Source organism: Prorops nasuta, unplaced genomic scaffold (genome assembly GCF_024137725.1).
Source record: "Prorops nasuta isolate Cenicafe-Biocafe unplaced genomic scaffold, Cenicafe_Pnas_1.2 PNAS00007, whole genome shotgun sequence".
Classification (NCBI taxonomy): Eukaryota; Metazoa; Arthropoda; class Insecta; order Hymenoptera; family Bethylidae; genus Prorops; species Prorops nasuta.
This window is the reverse complement of record NW_027116804.1, coordinates 6,052,937-6,079,436: the sequence shown is the minus strand read 5'-3', so window position 1 is coordinate 6,079,436 and position 26,500 is coordinate 6,052,937. Positions and strand designations below refer to the sequence as shown.

Below are 26,500 nucleotides of genomic sequence, written 5' to 3'. Positions count from 1 at the left end.
GCCAGTAGCGTCACAATTTGGCGCCCAACGTGGGGCCCACGGAGTGAGTCTCGTTCGCGGGGTAGAGTGCTAATTTTTTTTTGGATTTGAGAATAGTTTTTTAGGAATTTTTTTTTTGGGATTAAGAACAATTTTTTTTTATATAGTAGGTCGAGTGGCGGAAATTTTTTTTTCTCGCACCCCTACCGAGGATAGAATTTTTTTTCTTGTAGTTTTTTTTTGCGGGATTAGAAATAATTTTTTTTTTTGTTTTGGGAGATTAGTATAGGAAGTAGTAAATTATGTCGGATTCCGACAAATCGAGTGGAATGTCAGTACGCGATCGTGAAATATTAACGGAACGTAACGAATTACGACGGTACGCGAAAAGTATGCCGCGTAGTAAATTAATCATTGCTCTGACGGACGCGGAGCTAAATACACGCGATAGCTCGGAATATCAACTACGCTATCGATTTGTGCGTCATAGGTTACGTGAGAGTTTCGGACCGGAAGCAGCTCAGTGGAATCCGCGAGTGGATGAATTGGAACCATTCCACCCCGCCGTCCCACCTCAGCCGCTTCCAACACCGTCGGCGATAAAAGCCAACGATGACGAATTAGCGACACCGAAAACGAACCCGAAACTAAGTCGGCAATCAGAAGATGCGTTTCGTGAATTATTTGAGACCCCGCGGGGAGGGGAAACGTCGCGACAGATAAACATGTCAGAAGAGAGTAGCGACTCGAATTTGACATGTATTGATAAAAATCGCAAACTAACGCCGAAACCGAAACGAGGGGTTACGTTTGAATCAGATTCAGACAGGTCGGGCTTCCGAAGGCGTGATCTTGATGAGCGGTCTTCGGAACCACCCCACCGAACCCCAGCGAACCCGGAGTATTCGAGGGAACGAGATGCGCCGGTAGGAGTGGGAAATTCCGCATTCGGAGCGGTTCCGCCCGAATTACTAGCTAGCATCGTGCAGTTAGTAATTGCGTATCAGTCGGCAGGAGCGCAAGGGCCTGCACCGGTCGGAAGGACACCGGAGATGCCTCAACCCCGCGAAATTAGTAGAGATTCACCGGGAACTAGCCGGGATGCGACTAGCCGCCGCCGACAACCCTCAGAATACCGACCGCGAAATAGATCATCGAGTTCGGAAAGATCGAGCGAGTCTAGCTCACGATACTCCAGCCGGAGAGGAACGCGGGTAATAGATGCTTTCCGGAAGTGGGGTATTCGGTTTAAAAATCACGATGCTGACGACGCCGAAGACTTTATAGAGAACTTAGAACATTGCCGCAATGTTTCCGACCTAACGTTTAGCGAGATCAGGGAAACCCTCCCCGTCGTGTTGAGCGGGGAAGCCAAAGCCTGGTTTAAGGTCGAAGGCAGCTCCTGCTCAACATGGCGTGACTTCCGCGAGGCCTTCCTCAGCCAATTCGGGGATGAGGAGGATAACGACGCGAAATGGGAGAAGGCGCGACAATAGAGACAAAGGGAGGGCGAATCGATCAAGGCGTATTTGGTGCGTATTCGGTCGATTCTAAATGAAATTAGGCCGACCCCTTCCGTCTCGGTTCAATTGGACCTGGTTTATCGAAACCTACGTCCCAATTACCGCCGTAGAATGTTTCGTAGGGATTTTGATTCAATCACGGGTTTGCGCGAAATAGGTCGGGAAATACAGAAGAACGCGGAGATAGACAAGGCGTTTAAACCACCGCCGGGAGCTACGAAAACGCGCGAAGAGGATAAATCGTCGCCTAAAAATCGTGAAGCTCTCTCTGCAGTTTCCGAGAAAAGCGAAAAACAGCCCGAAAAACAGAAAAAAAGCGACGCAACCGGCAAGAACGCGAAGAAATCGGACGAGCAGAAGCCAAAAAAGAAGAAGTCGCGTTCAAGGAGAGGAAAACGCGGTAAATCCAAACGACGCTCGTCTGGATCGACCAGCGACTCTAGCTCGGGGTCAGATAGTTCGCGGGAATCTCCTAAGAAATCGTCTAGGAGATCGTCCCGAAGACATTCTGACAAAGGGAGTAGGAAAGAGAGCTCAAGCCATAGCGGACACCGTAGCAGTTCGTCGGACGAGCTAGGTGCTATCGCTGCAGCTCCAAAACAAGGTCAGCGAAGACCAACCTCCTCCTCACGAGCGCCGGGAGGGCACGTAGCGGGTCAGTCGCGATATCAGGATCGTGGGGGTCATTTCCGCGACGCAGCGATATGCCATCGTTGTGAAGGAAGAGACACTATGCGAGAGAGTGTCCTTCGCGTGAGCCGACTCAAGCCGCGATTACGCCTGCACCTTGGTGGGCTCAACAAGCCGCCGGGATGCAAGCGCCGATGCCACCGCAAACGGTGATTACACCCGCGCTGTCTTATAATCAAGCGCAATGGCCACCAACAACGTCCGCGTCGACAATAGGTCAGAGCCTATTGAATAATGTATACGGGAATGCGAGAAATACGGGAAACGGGCAGTAGGGCTCGCGGAGGAAACTCGCGCGGGCCCGGCTGACAGTCTTCGTGCATCGGGTACGACGGTACGATTCACCGACCCCGAACCGTGGAGGGACTCATCGGTAAGTAGCACGGATTACGAAGACGACGCGTCAGGAAGCGAACAAAAAGATTTGGGGGGCTCTTCGACCTCGGAGTCAGAAGATGAGCCCAATTCGACGCGACCGGACTTTAGCGCTGAAGATTCTAGTGAAGAGAGCGTTTGTAGCTTTACCTCAGAAGTAGGAAGACGACCTTCATTAGAAAATGACCCCGAAGATTCGATAAACGAAATAGAACCGAGTAATTTATCAGATCATTTGTGTGCTTTGGACGAATTATTGCCCAAGGAACGCACCGCGACTCTTGGCCTGGTAGGGGGAAAAGGGAACATCATACCCCGAACTCGTCGCTGTGTTCGGAGTGATGCGTTCCCTAATCAACCAAATACCGATGGCCGCTATTATTTGCAGTTAGAATTATTCGGACAAATTTTTCCTGCACTAATAGATACGGGAGCATCGCGATCGTACCTCGGACATCGAACGCTGGGAAGAATCCAAGTGAAGATTGACAGGTCGCAAGATAGAGTAATGCGTACTGCCGATGGTACAGAAACACGAGTAATTTGGGTTATTGCGCTAGAATTAGAGTTAGGAAAAATCAAGGAAAGTAATATATTTCCGCGTGGTACCGGTTTTAGACTACGATTGTGTCCTCGGTATGGATTTTCTCCGATTATTCGGAGTTACAATTGATACTTCGCGCGATCTATGGCAAACGCGTGACCGAGTAAATTTGAGATTCGCGAAAATAAACGCGGCAAACTCAAATGAGACACACGTATCTTCGTGTTTTGCCATCGCTGAAATGACTAGCGAGCAAAACGTGGTACTAGAGAAGTTTCTAAGTGATAACTTCCCCGAGATAGTTGGACCAGTCCCGGCGACTACCCTGGTCAAACATCATATAGATGTCCAGGGTCAGGCTCCAATCCGCCAAGCGGCAAGGAGAGTGTCGCCGGTGATCTATAAAGTAGCGCACGAAGAGGTCGATAAATTATTGGGTGAAGAGATTATTGAACCCTCCACGAGCGCGTGGGCCAGCTGTCCGGTTATAGTACCAAAACCGGGCGGAAAATATCGATTTTGCATAGATTTTCGACGCGTGAATGAGGTAACGCGCAAAGACGCGTACCCGATTCCGCATATCGATAGCATTCTCGATAAACTCCGCCACGCGAGATACATTTCGACGTTAGATTTAAGTCAAGCGTACTTCCAAATACCGCTAGGAGACGAGAGTCGGGAAATTACAGCATTTATAGTACCCGGAAACGGACTCTTCCAATTTAGGCGTATGCCGTACGGTCTTACGAATGCTCCTGCGACGTTCCAGCGAATGATGGATCAGTTAATTCCACCTGAATTTGATCCGTATGTGTTCGTCTATCTGGACGATATAATTATCGTAACGAACACGTTCGCGGAACACCTGGGATGGTTAGAGCGTGTGTTAAACATTATTCGATTCGCGGGTTTAGAAATCAATCGCGAGAAAAGTAAATTTTGCAGGTCGGAGGTTCGGTTCCTTTAGTATCTGATAAACCGTAATGGTTTAGCTCCGGATCCCGAGCGAACCGCACCATTAATGAATTATCCGCCGCCAAAAGACTTAAAAACACTACGCCGATTCCTAGGGATGGTTGGGTGGTATGCACGCTTGTTACCCAACCTGTCGAAGGACAAAATTCCACTCGTCTTGTTATTGCATAAAGGTGTGCGCTGGCATTGGGATCAAGAGCAACAGACTGCCTTTGAGCGATTGAAGAAAGCGCTGTGCTCGGCCCCGATCTTGGCAAGGCCCGATTTTTCGAGATCTTTCCAAGTACAGACAGATGCTAGCGACTATGCAATAGGAGCAGTATTAACGCAGCGACACGGAAATGAAGAGCAGCCGATTGTATTCGCTAATCGAGTACTGTCCAAAGAGGAGCGGAATTACACGACGACCGAAAAGGAGTGTCTCGCTGTCGTGTGGGCAATTCGGAAACTAACACCGTACTTAGAAGGCTATCATTTCACGGTTGTCACGGATCACAGTAGTTTGCGTTGGCTACATAACTTGAAAGATCCAGTAGGGAGATTAGGTCGATGGGCCCTCGAATTACAACATCATTCGTTCGATGTGGTTCATCGTAAAGGCGCATTGCATCACGTACCCGATGCATTATCACGCGTTCTCCCAGTAGGCTCCGAAAATGAATGCGTCTCCGCGGTTAACGAAGAAAATAGCGAAAATTTGGTCACACAGTCGCGTATCGACTTCGAGAGCGACCCGTGGTATACAGCACGACGCGGAAAAGTAATTCAGCGACCGCGGGTTTACCCAGACTGGAAAGTTGAGGGAAATCGGCTGTATTGCCATCGGCCGGACGTGATACTCGAATCGATAGAGCGCGATTATGATGAGTAGTGTGGCTATAGGGATTCTGGGACCGGGTGGCGAGGGGGTCGGGGTTTCGCGGGGGAGGGGGAGGTAGGGGAAATACCCCCACTTCTTAGCGGAGGGGGATTGCCCCCACTCCAGGGTGGTGGGGGAAGCCCGGTGGTGGGGGAAAAATAATCACGTGACACACCGGTGGTGGGGGAAAATTAATCACGTGACACTCCAATTGTTTAGCCTTTAACAAAAAGGTTTATTTATATCGTTAGATCTCCTGGTACTGATAACGTGGTATAATTTTATAAGAAGTTTGCTAATCTAAGTAATACATCGCGCGCCTATCTGCCTATTTTGTTATTTCATCCATTGGTATGCCTAATTTCAAATGAAAAATTCCAGCCGGTGTTCGCAACGGGTCCGCCAAACGTCCCAGCCCTTTACGCGAGAGTTATAAGAGAGAGAGAAAACACATTGTAAAATTAATTTATTATGAAAGGAATTGAGGGAACGTATAAATATATGTAGATTTTGGTGAAACAGCCTTGTGGCATAAAAAACGCACTTTATTATTTAAAATATTGTGCGAAACAATGTCCCAAGTTGGCTCCGCACCTGTGGTCAGAAGGGAAGGTCTTATTCTAGAATAAAATATTCAAAGCCAAAGATAAGAGGTAAAAGTAGTTTTTATTTAAATAAATAAATGTACAAAAATTTTACAATATTTACAAAAGAACCGCTAGACTAATGATCGACTTTCTAGGGAATTTGTTGTCGTCAAATTCTAGGGAATTTCGGTAACCGAAGATTCTCAAGAACCCCAGAGACTAGAATTCCCCAGAAAGGAGCGCGGACTTATAAACTCCCGGACTGGACAATTTTCCCTAGGGTATTCCCTAGTGAAATCCCCAGCCACGGGAGGGAGCGGAGTTGGAGAAGTGATTTTAGGGAAGGGGAAGTCCCCTTACCCTTCAGCCTCCTTCTCCAAGAGCTATGGTGGCTCCGAGCCACCCCAACCCCTAGGGTGAATGCTACCCCTCCCGCTACCCGACTCTTTCGAGAGCCCTGGACTTGAGGGTCGGAACACTGGGTCCGAGGTAGTCCTCGGAGGCAGTGTGGAGGGGAAGGAGAGGGTTAACTTCTCCCGGGCAGTCCCCGCAGAAATTTCCCCTTAGGAGGGAGGATATTGCCGCAGAGGGGTAGTCCCCTCTTGGTAGGCGGTGGGTGGTTGGGTGATACTTACCAAAGATCTACCCGTCGAGTTCGCCAGTGGAGGCAATCGTTTGCTGGCCAATAGGAGGCGCTGCCGTTGAGGCGTCAAAAAAAGCCGTGGAGGCGTCAAAGGATGCTGCTGTTGCTGCTGTCAAAGCAGCGGTCGAGCAAGGCTGAGGTGCGATGGGTCCTTATCAAGGACCCATCTATATAATTACGCGACACTAATCTTGCCAGCGAGAGAGCTGCCGCGGGGGCTGGCCACCTAGTGGCCAAGCGCGCAAGTAGTGTCGCTTCGCGGCCGCGACGCGCCAGGGCCAGAAGACGCGCAAGCGCGCCGCGGAGAGAGGGACAGATAGAGCGGCTAGACGCTATCGGTCTAGCCGTCTATTGTGAGCGCAATAGAGATGGGAGATATAACAGAGAAATGCGGAATCTACTTCGCAACATTTTCTGCTCCTCCCAATCTCGAACAAACTCCCCCCGTTGACGCGATAGCGTCAAGACAAGGAAGAAGAAAGTTAACTCAGTTTAAAACAAATTTATTTACAAAAAAAAAATAAAATAAAATATATAAAACAGATAGGGACGAGACGACTATTTTTTCAGCTTCATATGCAGCTTCGCTGAATGAAGCTCTTGGGCCGGCGACCACCGCAGGGTTATTTTGCCCTGCGGAGCCCAGGCCTTCCAGCGGCGAAATTTCAGGGCCGTATAGAGGGGCACCTCTATCTCCTGCCCGAATGCCCGGACTCTGATTTTTTGAGCATTGCGCTCGAGCTCCCTGGCGCTGGGATCGTCGAGGACTTTCCCAGACCAGTTCGCCGAGGCAATGCTCTTCTTTGAGGCGATGACGGGCCTTTGCCGTCTCGTCCGCGGTCGTGCTGTTGGAGGTGGAGGTGGTGGTGGTGCCGGCTTCTCTTTTTGCCCCGCCGGGAGAACGTGGCCGAACAGCCGTCGAAATTCCGCTTCCTCCCGGGGGGCATGCAATTCGAGGACATCGTCCCCCTCGTCCTCATAGCCTACGCCCAGGAGGTGGGCCCACGGATAATCCGCCATGATTAATTCTCACTGCACCAAAAAGGTAAATGATGAGTACGAAGACTCAGTAAGTATTTTTGGAGTTTTGGAAGAAAAGACATGGCGGAGATCATAAAGTATTCCTGACGGTTTGGAACAGGGAACAGGACGACCTGAAGAGTCCCAGGACGCCCGAGAGAGGAGGTGGTAACCTGAAGAGTCCCAGGAAACCAGGAAAAGAAAGTTAAGCAACCTGAAGAGTCCCAGGAAGCTTGAGAAGGAGAGATGACAACCTGAAGAGTCCCAGGATGCCGTAAGGCAGGGTAAAGATTGACCCTGATGCGACCCCAAAGCGAGGGCTAAGAAGGGAGTTTACAAAGTTGCGAGAGACTCCGTTGGATCTCTCTTTTCGCGGTTTTAAGTATAGCTACGCGAGCTACCCCATCTACAACAGGGACTAGTTTGAGAATCCGCCCCAAGGTCCACATGCGCGGGGGGTTGTTGGGTACTTTGATCAGTACCAGATCTCCTTCACCAAATTCCGAGTTAGTGTTCTGCCATTTTGGCCTATTCTGCAACGTGTGTAGGTATTCGGAAGACCACTTCTTCCAGAATGTCTCGGTGATTCTAGTCACGGTTTGCCAACGATTTAATGATGATTCGCGTAAATCCAATGTGGAATATTCCGGTGGAGAATTTAACGCCCGACCTGACAAGAAATGCCCCGGAGTGAGTACGTCCAACGACTCAGGATCATCATGTAACAGTGAAATAGGCCGTGAGTTGAGGCAGGCCTCAATCTTGGTCAGCAGGGTGGTCATTTCTTCGAAATTTGGCACGAAGACTCCGAGGGAGCGCTTTAGGTGGTGCTTCATACTTTTTACCGTACTCTCCCAAAGACCGCCCCAGTGAGGAGTGGCGACCGGAATGAATATCCACTCGATTTCGACGAAAGAATCGGTTTTCCGAGCGCGGGCGACTTCTACAGCGCATTGGTAGGCGCGTTTGAGTTCTGCGTCCGCTCCTTGAAAGTTGAGGCCGTTGTCTGAGTACATGACGGCGGGTTTTCACGACGAGAGATAAAACGAAACAGCGCGGCGAGGAAGGCCTCGGTATCCAGTCGAGAGACGAGTTACAAGTGAACAGCACGGGTAGATAGACATACGAACACGGCCACGTAGCATTTTATGGCTTTTGCATTACGACAGTGATGTAATTTCACCGAAAAGGGCCCGGCATAGTCTACTCCGGTGTGTTCAAAAGTGAAACTGCGGGAAACCCGAGCGGCAGGAAGTGATCCCATAAGCTGGCTACCGAGTTTAGCGCGTTCGCGAACACACGTGATGCATTTGTGAACGCATGATTTTACTAGATTCCGCGCATTTATGACCCAAAACCTTTGTCGCAACGTGGACAAAGTTAGTTAGAGCCCCCCGTGAAGTGTATCTAGGTGAGTTTGCCTAATAAGAATGGCCGTTAAGTGGCAATCCGGAAGAATAATGGGGTGTTTCATTTGTTCAGAAATTTCGGCGTTCCGAAGCCGCCCCCCTATTCTTAGGATTCCTTGTGAAGCAATTACCGGATACAATGAAAGAAGCTTTGAGCGCGAGGGTATACGTGACCCATGATTCAAGGCTGAGATTTCGCTCGCGAAGTGTGTTCGTTGAACAACCTTTACCAAGGCTTCAATCGAACTGCGAATTTCCGATGCAGACAGGAGGGAGTCCTCCCATTGATCGGTTTTCCTGGTCCGCTGGACAAATCGAAGAACATAGGCCATAACTCGGACCAGTTTAGACCAAAACGAAAACTTATCAAAAAACCAACACTCAGTTGTGTCTAGTTGAGCGGTTAACGCTACCTTCCGACTTTCTTCCGCGGTTTCAAAGATCTGAACGGGATTTACGGTGTGCTCACGGAGGAAAGCAGGCCCATGCCACCAAAGTGAGTCCTCTGATAACTGTTGAGCACTGGTTCCTCTTGAACACAAGTCTGCAGGATTCGATTTAGTGTGTACATAATGCCAGCTGGCTTCCGATAAATGTGTTTGGATATATGAAACGCGATTGGCCACAAACGTCTTCCAATGTACGGGTTGCTTTGCTATCCAAGCTAAAGCGACCTGCGAATCTGAATAGCAATAAATCGCATCACAACTCCCGACCAAGCTTCCCTTGACGTGAACCAATAATTTGACAAGAAGGGCAGCGGCGACCAACTCCAGACGAGGGATTGAAGTGGTCTTGATCGGAGCGACCTTTGTTTTGGACATTACTAAATGTACCGAGAGTTGACCGTCCTCATCAGTGAGGCGTTCATAAACGACCGCGCCGTACGCAAGCTCTGAGGCGTCGCAAAATCCAATTAATTCGCGTTTTCCAGTAGTAAATGATTGTCCAGTCCACCGTGGGATCCGTAAAGTCTGTAAGTCTCGGAGCTGCTCATAGCACTTGAGCCATTTTGACTGAATAGACTCGGGAATTTCTTCATCCCAAGAGAGTTTAAGCAACCAGGTGGATTGCATCAACTGCTTTAAGGTGATGACTATAGGAGAGATCCATCCCAAGGGATCAAAGATCTTAGCATTCTCTGATAAGAGGATGCGTTTGGTTAGTACACCAATAGACGAAGGAGAAACACGGAAGCGAAAGCTATCATCCCCGTGATCCCAATATATACCCAAGTAGACATGCTAGGCCGGTTCTGGCCCCCCCCCCCCCCCCCACTCCTGTCCACTCGGCTGAGCCTGGTTGCGAGGTAGTGGGGGGAGCCAAGAAGTGCTAAGCGGTGGTGGTGAGGGAAATCGGAGGCTCCACGTGAGCTCGCAGCAAGTATGGGCGAGAGGGTTGCGAGGGTGCGGGAGGATACTTGCAGCATTTTGACATCACACCCCCACTCCTCTGACGTCAGGTCTCAGTTAGTAAAAGCAATTTCCTAGATGGTAAAACAGATTCTCCCTGCGTTTTTTTTTTGCTCGCGTAACCTTGAATCTTTGCAGCATGCTACTACCCCGTTGAACCCCCTTTACCCTAAATGTAGCTGAGTATGTTACTTTTTTCCATAGCTCAGCAATTTTTGAACTAATATATAATAGCATGCACAAACACACAATTGATTCAAAGCATACTTGGTGCAATGTACTGTTCCGTTTTCTCGGTTAAATAAATCCGAGGATAGGGGCCAGGGGACGCGTCAGTTTAACACAAATTTTTCGAAAGATCGTAATCAAAACGATGGTTCCTACATTCGTGGACTTTCAAGGGTTTCGATTGAAAGATAATTCTTTTATAGTGAAAGAGTTTGCAGTTTTGCGCGATAAAAAAGTGTTTCACATTTTATTTTCACCACCATTTCCATATTCTTGGTTAAATGAGGCAGAGATAAAACAAGCAAAGTAAGTGAAATTGTTTAATTAAAACAGAAGCTTTTTACTGTAATATTTTTATTTTTACTTCTAGCTGGTTATATTATAACCATCACGGCTTAAATTGGACAGATGGCTATTCACCGTATTATAGGTATAAAGATGTTATAAGGAAATATGTGATAAATGAAGAAGAACAACAAGAGATATTCGTGAAAGGACTAGAAAAAAGGAATTGGCTTAGTGGTATCTCTGATTATACAATAAGTAATGCAGATGAATGCGAGTGGGGAGATTTCAAATTGAAAGACAGCAAAGACAAGTTGGATCTTTCTATGTGCATGAATCATGAAGGTTTATGTGCATTGAAAAATGTTTATTTTATGAAATGTATGTATGAAAGAGAAATGTACAATAAATAAGAAACAAAATAAAATTACGTTTCAGTTATTTAAGCAGATTCCTACAACAGTCTTTTTGAAACGATTTTTAACACGTGTTTAAATTGAAGAATAAGCATATCGAGTTTCTACAGTAATTCTATTTTAAAACTAATTTTTACATACACACACATACACGCACACACACACACATACCAATTGATGACTAAGTATATTAAATTTCATCTCAATATGTGAATTATAAAAAGATGTATCATGGATGAAATGTTTCACTCATTCCACTATAATCGGACTCGAATCAATCTTCCTCTTCTCCCATTTTTCGCATCAATTTTACATTCTCAAAATGTATACCGAACTTCGAAAAAAGTTTAGCTTAATTAAAACTGAGCACGAGTACTCTACATGGGTACGTGAATGTCGTGACCGTATCCAGGAGCTGAGGAACGATAATCGGAATGCATCAGTGGGTACACGACAGAAACATTTTGCTGAAATCGCGAACATCAAGTGCCTTCTGCTTCGTGCATCAAAGGATAAAAGCTCCATTAAATTTGGTTCTGGTTCTCATAATGCGGGAGAACTTATCTGGGAGGAGCTCGAATCAGCGTTTAATAGCCGAATATGTAGTGGTATGGTGATAAATAGTAGTTACATAGAACCACGCAGCTTTCTATTAGATGCAGAAGAAATTGTGTACACCCGTGTAAACCAAGTATTTGATAGTGTAAATAGTGTTAAGATAAACTGTGTATTTAATGGACAATTTGTTTCTAAGGACATTAGTGATGATAAGCATGTATGTACAAAGAATAGCGTATTGTATAAAACTGATAATTTTAAGGAATGGTATAGGCTAAATATTGTAGAGATTTTACTAAAAGAGTTGAGTGAGTTTCAAGAACGTGATAGTGGTTGGGCTCTGGAGAAAATTCTGAGTTTAATAGTTAATATTAATCATTACAATCCACTACATGCTGGATGCAGAATTGAGCTTCCAGCCGCTATTTTACATAAAAAAGCTGTGATAAACATAGACAATGAAGATAGCGCATGTTTCGCATGGGCTGTGACAGTGGCACTATTTCCAGCAATTCCACCTGCCAAATCCTACCGAATATCCTCCTATCCACATTATCGGTCTGTTTTAGATGTAGGAAGTATAACGTTTCCGACCACTCTAAAACAAATTCCGAAATTTGAGGTGGATAATGACATTTCAGTTAATGTCTTTACCATGGAGGAGGTAGAGGAGGAACATGATTGTAAAGCCAAAGTGAACATTGTACCGCTTCAGATAACAAAGATGAAACGTTCTAGGCATGTTAACCTCCTCCTCATCACGGATGACCAGGGAACTCCACACTTTCTTTGTATAAGAAATCTTCCAAGGTTGATAAGCAGCCAAATAAGTAAAAGAGAACACAGTGCTCATATTTGTGATCGGTAAGTAAGAATTATACTAGAGATATTAATATTTTATAAAAAAATACTAATAATATCAATAATTCATTTCAGCTGTTTACACTATTTCCGTACTGCAGATAAGCTACAGTCGCATGAGAGGGATTGTGTGCAGCTTAATGACAACCTGCACGTAATTCTACCAAGGAAAGCTGAAGACTGCTGGGTATCTTTTAAAAACCAGAAGAACAGTGAAAGAGTGCCGTTTGTCGTCTATGCAGACTTTGAATGTTTACTAGAGAAAATTAACAATAGTAGTAATAGTAGTAAAAATAGTTACGATTATCAGAAACATGTACCTTTTAGTGTAGGGTATTATTTAAAAAGTGCTCGCAATGCGTCACTCTCATGTTATAATTCACATCGAGGTGCTAATTGCATCGAATGGTTCGTATGCGAGCTCGAGAGCATTGCACGCATCGTCAGCGAAAAATTGAAGACTGTAATACCGATGAATACTCTTAGTGATGTTGAAATTTCGCGGCACTACAGTGAACCTAATTGTCACATTTGTGAAAAACCGTTTCTTCCAAATCAAGTGCGTATTCGCGATCATGATCACCTAACTGGTAGATATAGAGGACCGGCTCATAATAATTGCAACTTAAACTTTAAAGACTCGCATGTTATTCCCGTAATATTCCATAATTTATCCGGCTATGATTCACATTTTATTTTTGAGGCGATCGTGAATACGCTTGAGGGATCGGTAAATTTGCTGCCTGTAAATAAGGAAAAATAGACTTCATTTAGTAAATATCTGCGAAAGTATAATATACAGCTAAGATTCATCGATTCGTTCAAATTTATGGCATCCAGTTTGGATAAATTGAGTTCATATCTGAATAGATCTCAGCTGAAAAATTTAGAGTCACAATTTTCGGAATTAAGTATTGAACAGTTCAGCCTGCTTACGAGAAAAGGTATTTTTCCTTACGATTATGTGGATAACATTACTCGCTTGGAAGAAACGGTTTTACCTGCACGAGAGTTGTTCTACAATAGACTGTCCGATAGCGATATCACGGAAGAAGCATATAATCATGCCAAAGAGGTATGGGCCAAATTCTCTGTGACAACACTCGGGGAGTACAGCGATCTTTATTTAAAGACCGATGTCCTATTGTTGGCCGATGTTTTCGAGAGTTTTCGCGATAGCTGCATGAAAAATTATAGTTTAGATCCTGCTCACTATTATACGCTTCCAGGCTTCACTTGGGACGCGATGCTCAAGCATACGGGAATCCGTCTGGAACTCTTCACCGATGTGGACATGTTGCTTTTTATTGAACGCGGTATACGCGGTGGTTTGAGCCAGTGCTCCCACCGCTATGAGAGGGCCAACAATCAGTACATGCGAAACTACGATCCGGCGGAACCGTCGAAATACTTGATGTATTACGACGTTAATAATCTATATGGATGGGCAATGTGTCAACCGTTGCCAACCCACGGTTTCCAATGGATCGATGACGCTGCCAATCTCGACATCCTTAATGTGTCCGAGGATTCGTCCGAAGGCTATATTTTGGAGGTGAACTTGGAATATCCACGCGAGCTTCACGACAAACACTCCGATCTACCATTCTGCCCGGTGCGTGAGAAGCCGCCAGGTTCACACCAGGAGAAACTGCTCGCAACCGTCGACGATAAGACGCGTTATGTGATACACTACCGTGCTCTACAGCAGTGTATACGTAACGGTATCGTCTTAAAACGCATTTATCGCGGTTTAAAGTTCCGGCAGTCCACCTGGCTGAAGGCGTATATCGAATTAAATACACGCTTGCGGACAGCCTCGAAAAACGATTTCGAGAAGAATCTCTTCAAGCTAATGAACAATGCAGTATTTGGTAAGACTATGGAAAATGTTAGGAATAGAGTTGACGTGAGGCTCGTAACCAAGTGGGAGGGAAGATACGGGGCGGAAGCGTTGATTTCCAAACCGAATTTTCACAGTCGTGCGATATTTAAAGAGAATTTGGTCGCTATTCAATTGTCGAAATTATCCGCGAAGTTTGATAAGCCCGTGTACGTAGGCATGAGCATTTTAGATATTTCAAAGACCTGTCTGTATGAATTCCATTACGATTATATGCTTCCTACATTCGGCAGTAAATGTAAAGCGATGTATACCGACACGGACAGTCTAGTGTACAGTATCGAGTGTGACGATGTTTACTCGGTCATGAAACGTGATCTGGTCAAATTCGACACCAGCGATTACCCTCCTGATAATCGGTACGGCTTACCTCGAGTCAATAAAAAAGTGCCTGGGTTAATGAAGGATGAGAACAATGGAAAGATCATGACCGAGTTCGTTGGACTGAGAGCGAAAATGTATACCTTTAAGGTGCAGGACTGTACGAAAATTACCAAAAAGGCTAAGGGGGTCAAAGGTTATGTTATCGATAGAAACATAACTTTTGACGACTACAAGGATTGTTTGGATAATTTCACCGTACAGTCCCGTAACCAAAATTTAATTCGTTCGAAATTGCACAAGGTGTTTTCCACTACTCAGCGAAAAATTGCTCTCAGTCCGTATGACGATAAACGTCACATAACACCCGGTTCTGTAGCGACTCTACCTTGGGGACATTATAGGTTAAAAGAGTAGATTTTAGTAGCTGTATTTATTGTATTATATTATATTACATAAATTATTATTATTATTATTACAAAACATTATTCTTATTTATCCACGAATTATGCGTTTTATCCATTCCTAACCATTTTACAAATACCTTATTCCCTTTCTTACGCAATATCTTCTCTACCAAGTATACATCAGGATTAGCTGTTTTTAAAAGTTCATATTCATAAAATCCACCATGTATGTCTGTACCACGAGAATCTCTAAGTAGATACGTGGCAGGATTTGTCCTTTGCACTTTTGTAATTTGAAATATTTCAGTAGTCCAGTTCGGTGTGTAACCTTTAGCAAACGCATTTTTGTATTTACTGATTCGCACGAAATCACCAGCCTTGAACTTGGTACGTCCAACGATCTTAATGTTGCTATATACAGTAGCAAGCAGATGCTCAGCATGCTCAGGTTTCACGTCAACGGGTCGCATTCGTATAGTACGATGTCTTCGCGCGTTATAATCATCTACCAGCTGTTGCAGTATATTTCGCCATTTGTCACTACCGTCCAGTGTAAAACGTTTCCACATTTCGGTTTTTAAGGTTCGATTCCAACGCTCGACTATTGACGCTTTTAACGTGCTGTACGTGGAGTAATGATTTATTCCACGTTTTTTCATGAGCAGTTGAAACTCGTTGTTGTAAAATTCTTTACCATTATCAGTTTGCAAATTTTTGGGACATCTTCCACTCTTTAAAATTTTTCCCATAGCTGTGGTCACTTCCTTACCACTTTTTGTCTTAAGCGCTACTGCCCAACCATACTTCGATAAGGTATCAATCACTGTCAGAATATAGTGATGACCAGTATCAACATAATAACGCATATCAACAAGGTCAGCCTGCCAGAGATCATCGAAACCACGTATTATGACTTTTCGTCGTGGAAAATTTCTTCTCGCAGGGACATGTAACTCTTGCACCAGTTGTTTCTTTTCTTCACTCACGATTTTCCCTGATTCGCTTTTTACAACCTTTCCCCCATGCACATATAATTTCTGTTTCTTTTTTTCACTCATGATTCTTTTTCTTTCGAAAGCAATCGATTATCATGAGTATAAAATGTATGATGCATCCTAAACATTCACTTTTTGGATCCATCATTAATCTTGCTGTTTATTTGCAAAAGTTTTGCCTCAATCTCCTGTATTTTTTTATTTATTCTTTCTTCAATTTTCTCCTCCAATTTAGCTAAACTGTGTTGCAAGAACTTTATATTCACAGCACATGTATTATTATCAGAATCAATAGTTAAATTTACTATTTTTTTATTATTCAAATCCAGTGCTCTTTTAGTCACATTTATTGTACCAATATTAAATTCTTTCCTTACGTTAAAACCACTACCAAATTTGTTAATTGACATATTGACGTGTAGTACGCAACTGAAGAAAATGTTTATAAACTGTACCCTTTTATAGAATAAGATCCTCTTCACGCAACTCTTCTATTATTGACTGTATTTCATTATGGTGGTTTGTATGACCTGCGGTGGTTGATGCAATTAAAAGTCGCAATCGATCAACTAATTCATTAGGATCGTTCCAATGTATATAGTTTACAGACTCATCAGTAACACGCATAAATCCACTACCAGCTATCACTCGTTGTGATGGTACTTTATTGTAAATTAGTGGTTGAATAATTTTCTTATACTTTGGACCCTTATTCCCTTGAACCTGTTGGTAACTATCATTTGCTCTTTTATATGATTTAGTTTGTTCAAGGATTTGCTTATATATGATCTTGTCATCAATGGTGTAGAGCTTTCTATCAGGCTCTTTCATGAAGATTAATTCAAAAAGCCCTCTCGTACCAATATAGCGCTTTTTATCAATTAAAATATCACCTTCATGACTAATATCAAATGTACATCTTCCCATCACATATTGGTTCCTTTCATCTAATGTAACTCCAAAACCGTGATCGATTTCATCTTTATTACCGAAAAGGAGCAAATGCATATAATGACGTGCAATAGGTGGAAATGATCTCCAATCTATGGAATGATTTATTTGTTTTTTGAGCAATCCTAAGGTTTCCTGTCTTGATGTTGAATGTGATGATGATGTAGACTCTTGTCCTGGCTCTGAATGTAATGATGCAGATTCTTGTCCAGGCTCTGAATGTAATGATGTAGATTCTGGCATTGATTTCATTGGTAATATTGATTTATCAAAAGTAGATTTTTCATCATTATCATCATAGATCATCAATGATTTATTTGTAAGAGTACCGTCATTGTTATGCAATTTCTTTTTTTTCTTGATAATATACTCATTGGGGGTTGAAGTATGATAACGTTTCCGCTTCTTGTCATGATTTAGATCAATGTTTAAGTCATAAGATTCTTCATTGCTATTATCTGTTTGCATAACTAGTTTTTTCAGTGGATCAACTATTGGTTTAAAAGTTTCATTTAATCTACTTTCCACCATTGATCTTTCCGATTTTAGTGCGCGATGTTTTTCACGAATCACCTCACTCGTTTCAGCAATCTTCTTAAGTAGTGACTTTTCATCCATTTTTTTATAAACTTTTAATTGTTTAAGCAGTCAATGTGCTAGTTCAATCGATCTTTAAAGCTGTTCAATCAACTAGTTTAGCAGTTCGACCGACAGGTTCAGCGATTCAACCGACCGGTTTAGCGGTTCGACCGACCGGTTCAACGGTCCACCTGACCGGTTTAGCGGTTCAACCGATCTGTTTAGCGGTTCAACTGACCTGTTTAGCGGTTCAACCGACCTGTTTAGCGGTCCAATCGAGCTGTTCAGCGGTTCGATTGACCGGTTTAGCGGTTCGACCGACCGGTTCAGCGGTTCAATCGAGCTGTTTAGCGGTTCAACCGACCTGTTTAGCGGTTCAATTGAGCTGTTCAGCGGTTCAACCGACCTGTTTAGCGGTTCAATCGAGCTGTTCAGCGGTTCGATTGACCGGTTTAGCGGTTCGACCGACCGGTTCAGCGGTTCAATCGAGCTGTTTAGCGGTTCAACCGACCTGTTTAGCGGTTCAACCGACCGGTTCAGCGGTTCAACCGACCTGTTCAGCGGTTCAACCGACCTGTTCAGCTGTTCGACCGACCGGTTCAGCGGTTCAAATGACCGGTTCAAATGACCGGTTCAGCGGTTCACCTGACCGGTTCAGCGGTTCGACCGACCGGTTCAGCGGTTCAACCGACCTGTTCAGCTGTTCGATCGACCGGTTCAGCGGTTCAAATGACCGGTTCAGCGGTTCACCTGACCGGTTCAGCGGTTCGACCGACCGGTTCAGCGGTTCGTCTGACCGGTTCAGCGGTTCGACCGACCGGTTCAGCGGTTCAAATGACCGGTTCAGCGGTTCGACCAACCGGTTCAGCTGTTCAATCGACCAGTTCAGCGGTTTAATCGACCGGTTTAGCGGTTCGACCAACCTGTTTAGCGATTCAATTAACCCGTTTATCTCTATAACTGATTTGCTTAATAATGTATTTACACTGTTCAATGCTCTACGTTAGACTAACACTTTTCAGCACTGATATGATGCTTTATGCTATTCGATGGTTGCATATTCATCGAAACCCTTCCGATATCGACCATTTTGCATACCACTGTCCTTATCAATTACTAAAAATCCATAATCTTCCTGCCAACACTTTGAACACAATTCGCAAAATTTTTCAAATGTCATATCAGTGTTTACATGATCTTTGTAAACATGCTTCAAGTTAGTCCCATCCTGCTTAAAAATGATTATCATATTTGCATTGTCACGAATCAGATGTTTTGGGATCTTGGCATAGGTCTGACAAAGATAGAAGCAATCGATGCTCGAGTGCCGACCCATTGAAAAGTAGTCTCTTATATTGTCCTGCTTATCGCTTGCCACATCATCAAATATAAAGATTGAATTTGGTAATGCATCTGTCACACTTATAACCTCACTATTATTTGAAAATTGATGATAACCAATTTCCTCCATATCTGTCAATAGCTGTTCCAAGTAACGGTACTTCGGTTGCTGTAACGATTTCGAGTAAACGTACAGGTTGTCAAATCTTACACCGTGAGGACTCTCAATAAGACTTAGCAATACGTTTGTTTTCCCACAATTTGAGGGTCCGCAAACTATACAGCGTATAGTTGACGGTAGCAAAGTTCCATGACGTTTCATATCACTAACGGTGGCAGTGTGATAATCGGTATTAGAGATATTGATACTTAATGGCTGCTTTACGAAATGCATTCTCGAACGACTGTGAGGTTAAATCTTAATTGCACGAGCTATTTATAGGCATGAAATCAGAGAATTGAATCAGTTTTCATTATGCCTGCATTTGTGTTGGATGTTACAAGTTTGGAGGAGTTAAGCAGTGATGAATTGGAATACGTACCGAAAATTGTACTTTTAAAGTACTTTTCACACAGTATTGACAGATATTGGAATAAATTACCCAAGCATATTCGTGCAGATCCTGAGGTTCAAAAATATCGCTATTGTTTACAACATTTCAATCTACCTAATACTACTCATGCGGATGGACTACCACCGTTGATAAAAGATTGTTATACATGTCGTGCGTTGGATGTGGATCATTTCTCAATAAAACAATAAACAAACTACCGATTGAGCTTCATTTACCGGGATACAATTACTGTGGACCAGGAACTCGACTTCAAGAACGATTAGCACGCGGTGATCGAGGTGTGAACCAGCTGGACGAAGCCTGTCTGGAACACGATATCGCATATTCGCAATACAAAGACCTATCGCAGCGTCATCAAGCTGATAAAGTGCTCGCAAAACGTGCACGTAGACGTATCACAGCTGGTGACGCAACCTTGGGTGAGCGTGCTGCAGCAACAGCTGTCTGGGCGTCTATGAACGCAAAGCGTAAACTTGGTTTAGGATTACAAACAGATATGGTGAGGAAAGCAGCAGTGAGAAAAACTGGAAATAGTGCTGTAAAAAAACGTAAAATTCGAGTGCCTAAAAAACGGGGCGGCTTGTTGCCTCTGCTCCCACTGCTAGGTGCGGTTGGAGCACTAGCAGGTGGAGCATCAGGTATAGCGAAAGCTGTAAACGATGCCAAAGCTGCGAAAAAACAGTTGGAAGAAATGCAGCGTCACAATCGTATGATAGAAGCAACTGCAAGAGACGGACGGGGGCTGTATCTCGCACCGTACAAACGAAGCGGAGGAGGCGTAGCAAAAAAATCAATGTCAAAGAAGCGAACAAAAAAGTAACTGTACACGGTCTACCAAGATCTGGTGCTACAAGTAATATTCAATTATCTCACGTATGTCATGATATGCCAAATTTCCGTGGAGTCTTTATGCGTACAAGTCTACCACGAAACGGTCCATGGTCTAATGAATGTGCAATCGTTAACCTTGACGATTCTAATGGTCCAGGCACTCACTGGGTTGCCTACGTTAAATGCAATAATCTTGTAAAGTATTTCGATTCTTTCGGTAATCTGAAACCACCGACTGAACTTGTTCGGTACTTCGGTCCGCTTAGTACAATTTATTACAATCATGACCAATATCAGTCGTATGATACGAGCATTTGTGGTCAGTTGTGTGTTAAATTTCTAAGAGAACAGACAAAATGTCTTTAACATTTACGCTATCAGGACACGGTCATGTGTTGGAATCAAATTTTTTCCCTCCGATTAATCTAGACGACGGTCACTATGAACTGGGGCTCGTAGATTTTCAAAGTTTCTACTCGATCGCCAATGTAGATGAGACGAATAATAATTTTTACTTTGGTAAAAATAAACTAATAACCATACCTACAGGCTGTTATGAGTTGAGTGCGATAAATGAATACTTGCGTATGCGGATGGAGTTACCTTATGATGATAATGTTATTATTCTGCGCGCCAACAATAACACACTGAAAAGTGAAATAATGTGTAAATATTCTATTGATTTTACGAAAATTAATAATATTGGTTCTCTGCTAGGATTTTCGTCAGACCGCGTAATCCTACCAAACACTTGGGCTGAATCAGACGAGCCTGTGAACATTTTAAAAGTAAATATTCTACGTATCGAATGTAACATTACCGCTGGTGCATATACGAACGGTAGACCACGACATGTCATCCACGAATTTTTCCCAAGCGTTCCACCAGGCTATAAAATCTCGGAAACACCGAAGAACGTCATTTACTTGCCAGTCATTGCAAGGGTAATCGATCGTCTCACATTACGTATTCTCGATCAAGACAATCGTCCTGTAAATTTTGGAAAGGAGGAAATCACCATACGATTACACATTAGAAGATGTTGATTTATAAGAATACCGACGATTATAAACCAACATTACTCGATGAACCAATCAGTCAATTAGCTGCATCAGAGCTGAATACATCAGTTCAGAGTGAAATAGGGAAAAACGTGATCGGTGACAAAAAAGTTTTGACAAGAAAAAATATAAATTTTTTACACTCATTGGGTCTGACTGTGAAGAAAAGAAATAATGGATCCATTGAACGTTACCGCACAGCCTGCGTACGACAACCGCATCACTAAATTGGAAATACATGCTTACAATCCGTATGCGAATGCATCATTGGGAAATAGCGATGAAATTCGTATCCCAATACAACAGCAAGATTTGATTCTTTTGCCCAGTGGTAGTTACCTCTACATAGAGGGGAAGCTGATTGAAGGTACTCGTGCTGCTACTACACCTTTGACGGATAAAGTTATGCTCGACGCTAATTCCATGGCATTTCTGTTTGATGAAATTCGTTATGAATTGAACGGTATTGAGATTGATCGGTGCAAAAACGTTGGTATCACCACCAGTATGAAGAATCTCGTATCTTTAAGCAGTGAAGAGAGTATGAGTCTACGTAATTCTGGCTGGTTCGTTGCCACTCAAGAGCGTGAAAATGTTGCTGACACATTCAGCTTTTGCGTACCCCTGCATATGCTGTTGGGATTCTGCGAAGATTACAAACGTGTCGTTATCAATGCACGCCATGAGCTCGTTCTGATACGAGCGCGTAATGATATAAATTCAATATTTTCTTCGAATCAGTTTACCGATTCTGGGATTGAACTGCATCGAGTGCAATGGAGAATGCCTCACGTAACTTTAAATGAATTTACCAAACTACAATTTCTACGCATTATCGAGCAGAATAAAAATCTCACCATGGCTTTTCATTCCTGGGAGCTCTACGAATATCCCCTTTTACCACAAACACAGCGACATACATGGGCTGTTAAAGCAGCTACACAATTGGAGAAGCCTCGATACGTGATACTGGCGTTTAGAAAGAATAAGAAGAACGATCAATATTCGAATGTACTTAAATTTAGCGATTGCGATGTACGTGATGTTAAAGTCTATTTAAATTCTGAATTTTATCCGTACGATCGTCTCGATACTGATTTCACGAAATCTCGCTACTCCGTACTCTATGATATGTATGTAAAATTTTTCCACTCATATTATGCTGGTGAAAAACTGTCGAAACCAATGCTCGATTACCTAAACTTCTTGCAATACGGTCCGCTCTTTGTAATTGATTGTTCACATCAGAACGAGTCAGTGAAAACCGGCACGGTCGATGTTAAGATTGAAATCGAGTGTTGGAAAAATATTCCGAGTAATACTACAGCCTATTGTTTAATTATACATGATAAAATTATAGACTATAATCCGCTTACGAATATTGTTAGAAATGTAAGTTAGATATGTAAGGTTAGAAAAAAAAATAAAGCACTTTTTAATAAATATAAATAAAGCATTTTATTCACTCATTTATTATGCAAAATACTTATTGTTTAATCTTAAATTCTAAATTATTATAATTCCCGCCTAAGTATTTCATGATTAAAATATTTTGTGATGCTGCATTTATCAGCTCCGTAAACTGATCCTGCGATTCGAGTAAGGCAACCATCCGGGCAGGGAGATAAAACCAATCCTCCGTTGATAGTTTCGCTATTATCCTCATTCCATATTTAGTCTTTATTTTCATCATTTCAATTATTTCATATTCTTTATTTTCCTCGAGACTGTTTAATTTAACAAATGTCTTCTCAGGGATGAAAGCGAATGCATTAACTCCAGTTAAAAATGCCATTTTATGTAGACCCTATATTAGAGAAAACTATTATTATTATTATTATTGAAAAATTAAAACAATATTTGAATAATATATTCCTACCTTTCTTTAGCAATTGAGACTGAGGTATAAACTGATCTGAGTTTTCTTACTGGTTGTGGTTGATGCACTAACTAAAGTACTGATCGGAAGATTCTTGCTGGTTGTGCGGTCGATGCACTAGCTAAAGTTTGAACAGATTGAAGCTGGTTCAGTATTATTCGAATCCATTTATATAGAAAAAATTGTTGATGGAGGGGGTAAAATTCATTGATGGAAGGGGTAAATAATTTTTTGTTGAAAACGTGTGCAGATTTTTAACATGTCATTAACACTGATTAGTAAGATGATATACTGCTGATTAATCAAATTATGATTCTATTAAAAGAATATGCATGAATCATTCAAGCACATTTTGATGATCTTCAATGTGTTAGCGATCAACATATTTGTAAAGATCTATCATCTGGATAAAATATATATTAAAATTTCGTAAAAAAATATGATCTCGCTGAAGATCTCAATTTCACCCCCCACACGTATGACATATCGTTATACGGTAAGGTCCAGCGTGGAGCGTCTAAGAGGTACTTAATTTTCATCACGTGCTGATATTTAATACGACAAAGATATTTGTATATCTGAAGCACGCTTCTCTCTCGCTGAAATTTGATGCATCAAAAGTATTTGTACATCCAAAACATACATCGTTCATACAAATCTTTCTAATATGTATTATATTTAAGAATTAAACGACCTAAGCTTATTAATAAAATCATTCTTCTATTAAAAGCATGCGTATGATTGTATATCTGAAGCATCAAAAGTATTTGCACATCCGAAACATACATCGTTCATACAAATCTTTCTAATATATATCATATTTAAGAATTAAACGACATAGGCTTATTAATAAAATTATTCTTCTTCTTTTATTAAAAGCATGTGTATGTGTTATACCTTAAACGTTTCTGCCTTGAAACTCTATTACGTTGATTCTCACGATGATTTTGGTTTCATCGCTTAGCAAGATGATGATATGTGTTTGCTTATCTAAAGTAGGGTGTAATTCCATCAAACGAAATAAAATATGAATGATAAGTACACACACCTCCAACGTTTCTGTTGAAAGGGTGTCTTTTATTAAGGTAGTTGGTGGTGGAAATGTTTTAAATACTTGAGTAGCTCTAAACAGTTCATTAGATTTTTGTTTCATCCTCTGTTTTAACAGTTTAAAGTAAAGGAGACATTTTGAAGAAAAACTATTTCAATGGTTAATATTAAAGTTATATACAATTGTAGTGACAATATATTAAATGAAATTGAAAGGGATATGAACTTATTATTTGAATTACTATTTCAAATTAATACAAATATGCAACGTTGTGAGGAAATTATAAGTGATGATTGTAGCGAGGAATATATTGATGTTATTGAAATAATCGACGGTGAGAACGAGACAATGATTGAAGATGAAGTAACTGAAGTATTGACCGCAGATGATTCTGATGATGTTAATACTGTAATTCAAATAATTGACAGTGATAATAGTGATGATATTGAGCACAATTTTTCGATTTTTGCAAATAATAAAGTTACTGGAATAATCAACAGAGAGAATGACATGATAATTGAAGATGAAGTAAACGAAGTATTCAATGTAGATGATTCTAATGATGCTAATACTGTAATTGAAATAATTGACAGTGATAATAGTGATAATAGTGATGATTGTAGCGAGGAATGTATTGATGTTATTGAAATGATCAACGGTGAGAACGAGACAATGGTTGAAGATAAAGTAACTGAAGTATTGACCGCAGATGATTTTGATGATGCTAATACTGTAATTCAAATAATTAACAGTGATAATAGTGATGATATTGAGGACAATTTTTCGATTTATGAAAATAATAAAGTTACTGGAATAATCGACAGCGAGAATGACATGATAATTGAAGATGAAGTAAACGAAGTATTCAATGTAGATGATTCTGATGATGCTGATACTGTAATTGAAATAATTGACAGTGATAATAGTGATGATATTGAGGACAATTTCTCGATTTTTGAAAATAATAAAGTTACTGGAATAATCGACAGCGAGAATGTCATGATAACTGAAGATGAAGTAAACGAATAGGTGTATATTTATAGCATTCTAGCCTTTACGTAGTAATATTGAATGCATATGATGATTGTATGTACTTTTCAGTTAACACTGACATCTGTCAAGAACGCTTTAAAAAGGTCTTATAGCAGGAATTACTATCTCATAGTTACGAAGTTTCGAATTAAAAATATCATTTTAAAATAGAGTAGTCTTTTTAAAAAAAGCATGTTATATGTGTGAACCAGCAGCTTTATTACCGTGGCTTCAAGCACTGAAAGGAGAAGATTGGGTCAAGAAAAACGAGATGTAATTGTTGAACTATTATCTTCTGAAAATATATAACTTAAAAAAATGTAACATTGTACATTTATATTATCAACATTTTAATCAATGTATATTTCAATAATACCATTTTATAATTAACTGTTATTACAATAAAAACATATATAATAAGGTTTATTTTTGTTTTGTTGATTTATAAAATTGTGTTTGTGCATGCTATTATATATTAGTTCAAAAATTGCTGAGCTATGGAAAAAAGTAACATACTCAGCTACATTTAGGGTAAAGGGGGTTCAACGGGGTAGTAGCATGCTGCAAAGATTCAAGGTTACGCGAGCAAAAAAAAAACGCAGGGAGAATCTGTTTTACCATCTAGGAAATTGCTTTTACTAACTGAGACCTGACGTCAGAGGAGTGGGGGTGTGATGTCAAAATGCTGCAAGTATCCTCCCGCACCCCCGCAACCCTCTCGCCCATACTTGCTGCGAGCTCACGTGGAGCCTCCGATTTCCCCCACCACCACCGCTTAGCACTTCTTGGCTCCCCCCACTACCTCGCAACCAGGCTCAGCCGAGTGGATGGAGTGGGGGGGGCCAGAACCGGCCTAGCATGTCTACTTACCCAAGACTTTACTTGACCCAGCAGGATCCTCAAAGAAAGAGTGCAGCTCGGTAGGTTCAAGCGGGGAAGTCCCCGGCTGATTGAATGCCCATTTGCTCAAGGAGAAGCCACCTTTCGCTAGTAGAGCGATGAGTTGTTCCCTGACCGAACCGAGTTGTTTTTAGTCATGAGCCCCGAATAGTAAATCATCTACGTATGTAGAATTTAACAAAACATCCTGCGCGAGAGGGAAGTCAGCCCCGTCCGTGGAAGCTAATTCGCGCAAAACTCGCGAGGATAAGAAAGGTGCCGGTCCCGTACCGTAGGTCACCGTGTTGAGTTCGAAAGCCTGAAGCTCACC

General features: G+C 42.2%; 5 protein-coding genes across 5 annotated transcripts; 3 read left to right on the top strand and 2 right to left on the bottom strand.

Annotated features, from left to right (window-relative positions):
* The first annotated feature begins 1,613 nt into the window (after positions 1-1,613).
* LOC136774981 (uncharacterized) lies at positions 1,614-3,240 on the top strand. The gene is made up of 3 exons (XM_066729455.1): positions 1,614-2,157; positions 2,244-2,408; positions 2,468-3,240. Exons 1-3 carry the CDS (start codon positions 1,614-1,616, stop codon positions 3,238-3,240), a joined length of 1,482 nt encoding a protein of 493 aa, XP_066585552.1.
* Positions 3,241-7,400: 4,160 nt separating this feature from the next.
* LOC136774980 (uncharacterized) lies at positions 7,401-8,211 on the bottom strand. Its single transcript, XM_066729454.1, has 2 exons — positions 7,643-8,211; positions 7,401-7,449 (listed from the first exon to the last, which is right to left on the bottom strand). Exons 1-2 carry the CDS (start codon positions 8,209-8,211, stop codon positions 7,401-7,403), a joined length of 618 nt encoding a protein of 205 aa, XP_066585551.1.
* A 368-nt stretch (positions 8,212-8,579) lies between these two features.
* LOC136774979 (uncharacterized) lies at positions 8,580-9,680 on the bottom strand. The gene is made up of 2 exons (XM_066729453.1): positions 8,984-9,680; positions 8,580-8,704 (listed from the first exon to the last, which is right to left on the bottom strand). Exons 1-2 carry the CDS (start codon positions 9,678-9,680, stop codon positions 8,580-8,582), a joined length of 822 nt encoding a protein of 273 aa, XP_066585550.1.
* Positions 9,681-14,377: 4,697 nt separating this feature from the next.
* Positions 14,378-15,005, top strand: LOC136774978 (uncharacterized). The gene has a single exon (XM_066729451.1). The coding sequence runs from the start codon at positions 14,427-14,429 to the stop codon at positions 15,003-15,005; it is 579 nt and encodes a 192-aa protein (XP_066585548.1). The 5' UTR covers positions 14,378-14,426.
* A 9,170-nt stretch (positions 15,006-24,175) lies between these two features.
* LOC136774977 (homeobox-like protein HDP1) lies at positions 24,176-26,069 on the top strand. Its single transcript, XM_066729450.1, has 7 exons — positions 24,176-24,209; positions 24,330-24,381; positions 24,447-25,275; positions 25,360-25,394; positions 25,462-25,563; positions 25,770-25,866; positions 25,950-26,069. Exons 1-7 carry the CDS (start codon positions 24,176-24,178, stop codon positions 26,067-26,069), a joined length of 1,269 nt encoding a protein of 422 aa, XP_066585547.1.
* Positions 26,070-26,500: the final 431 nt, after the last annotated feature.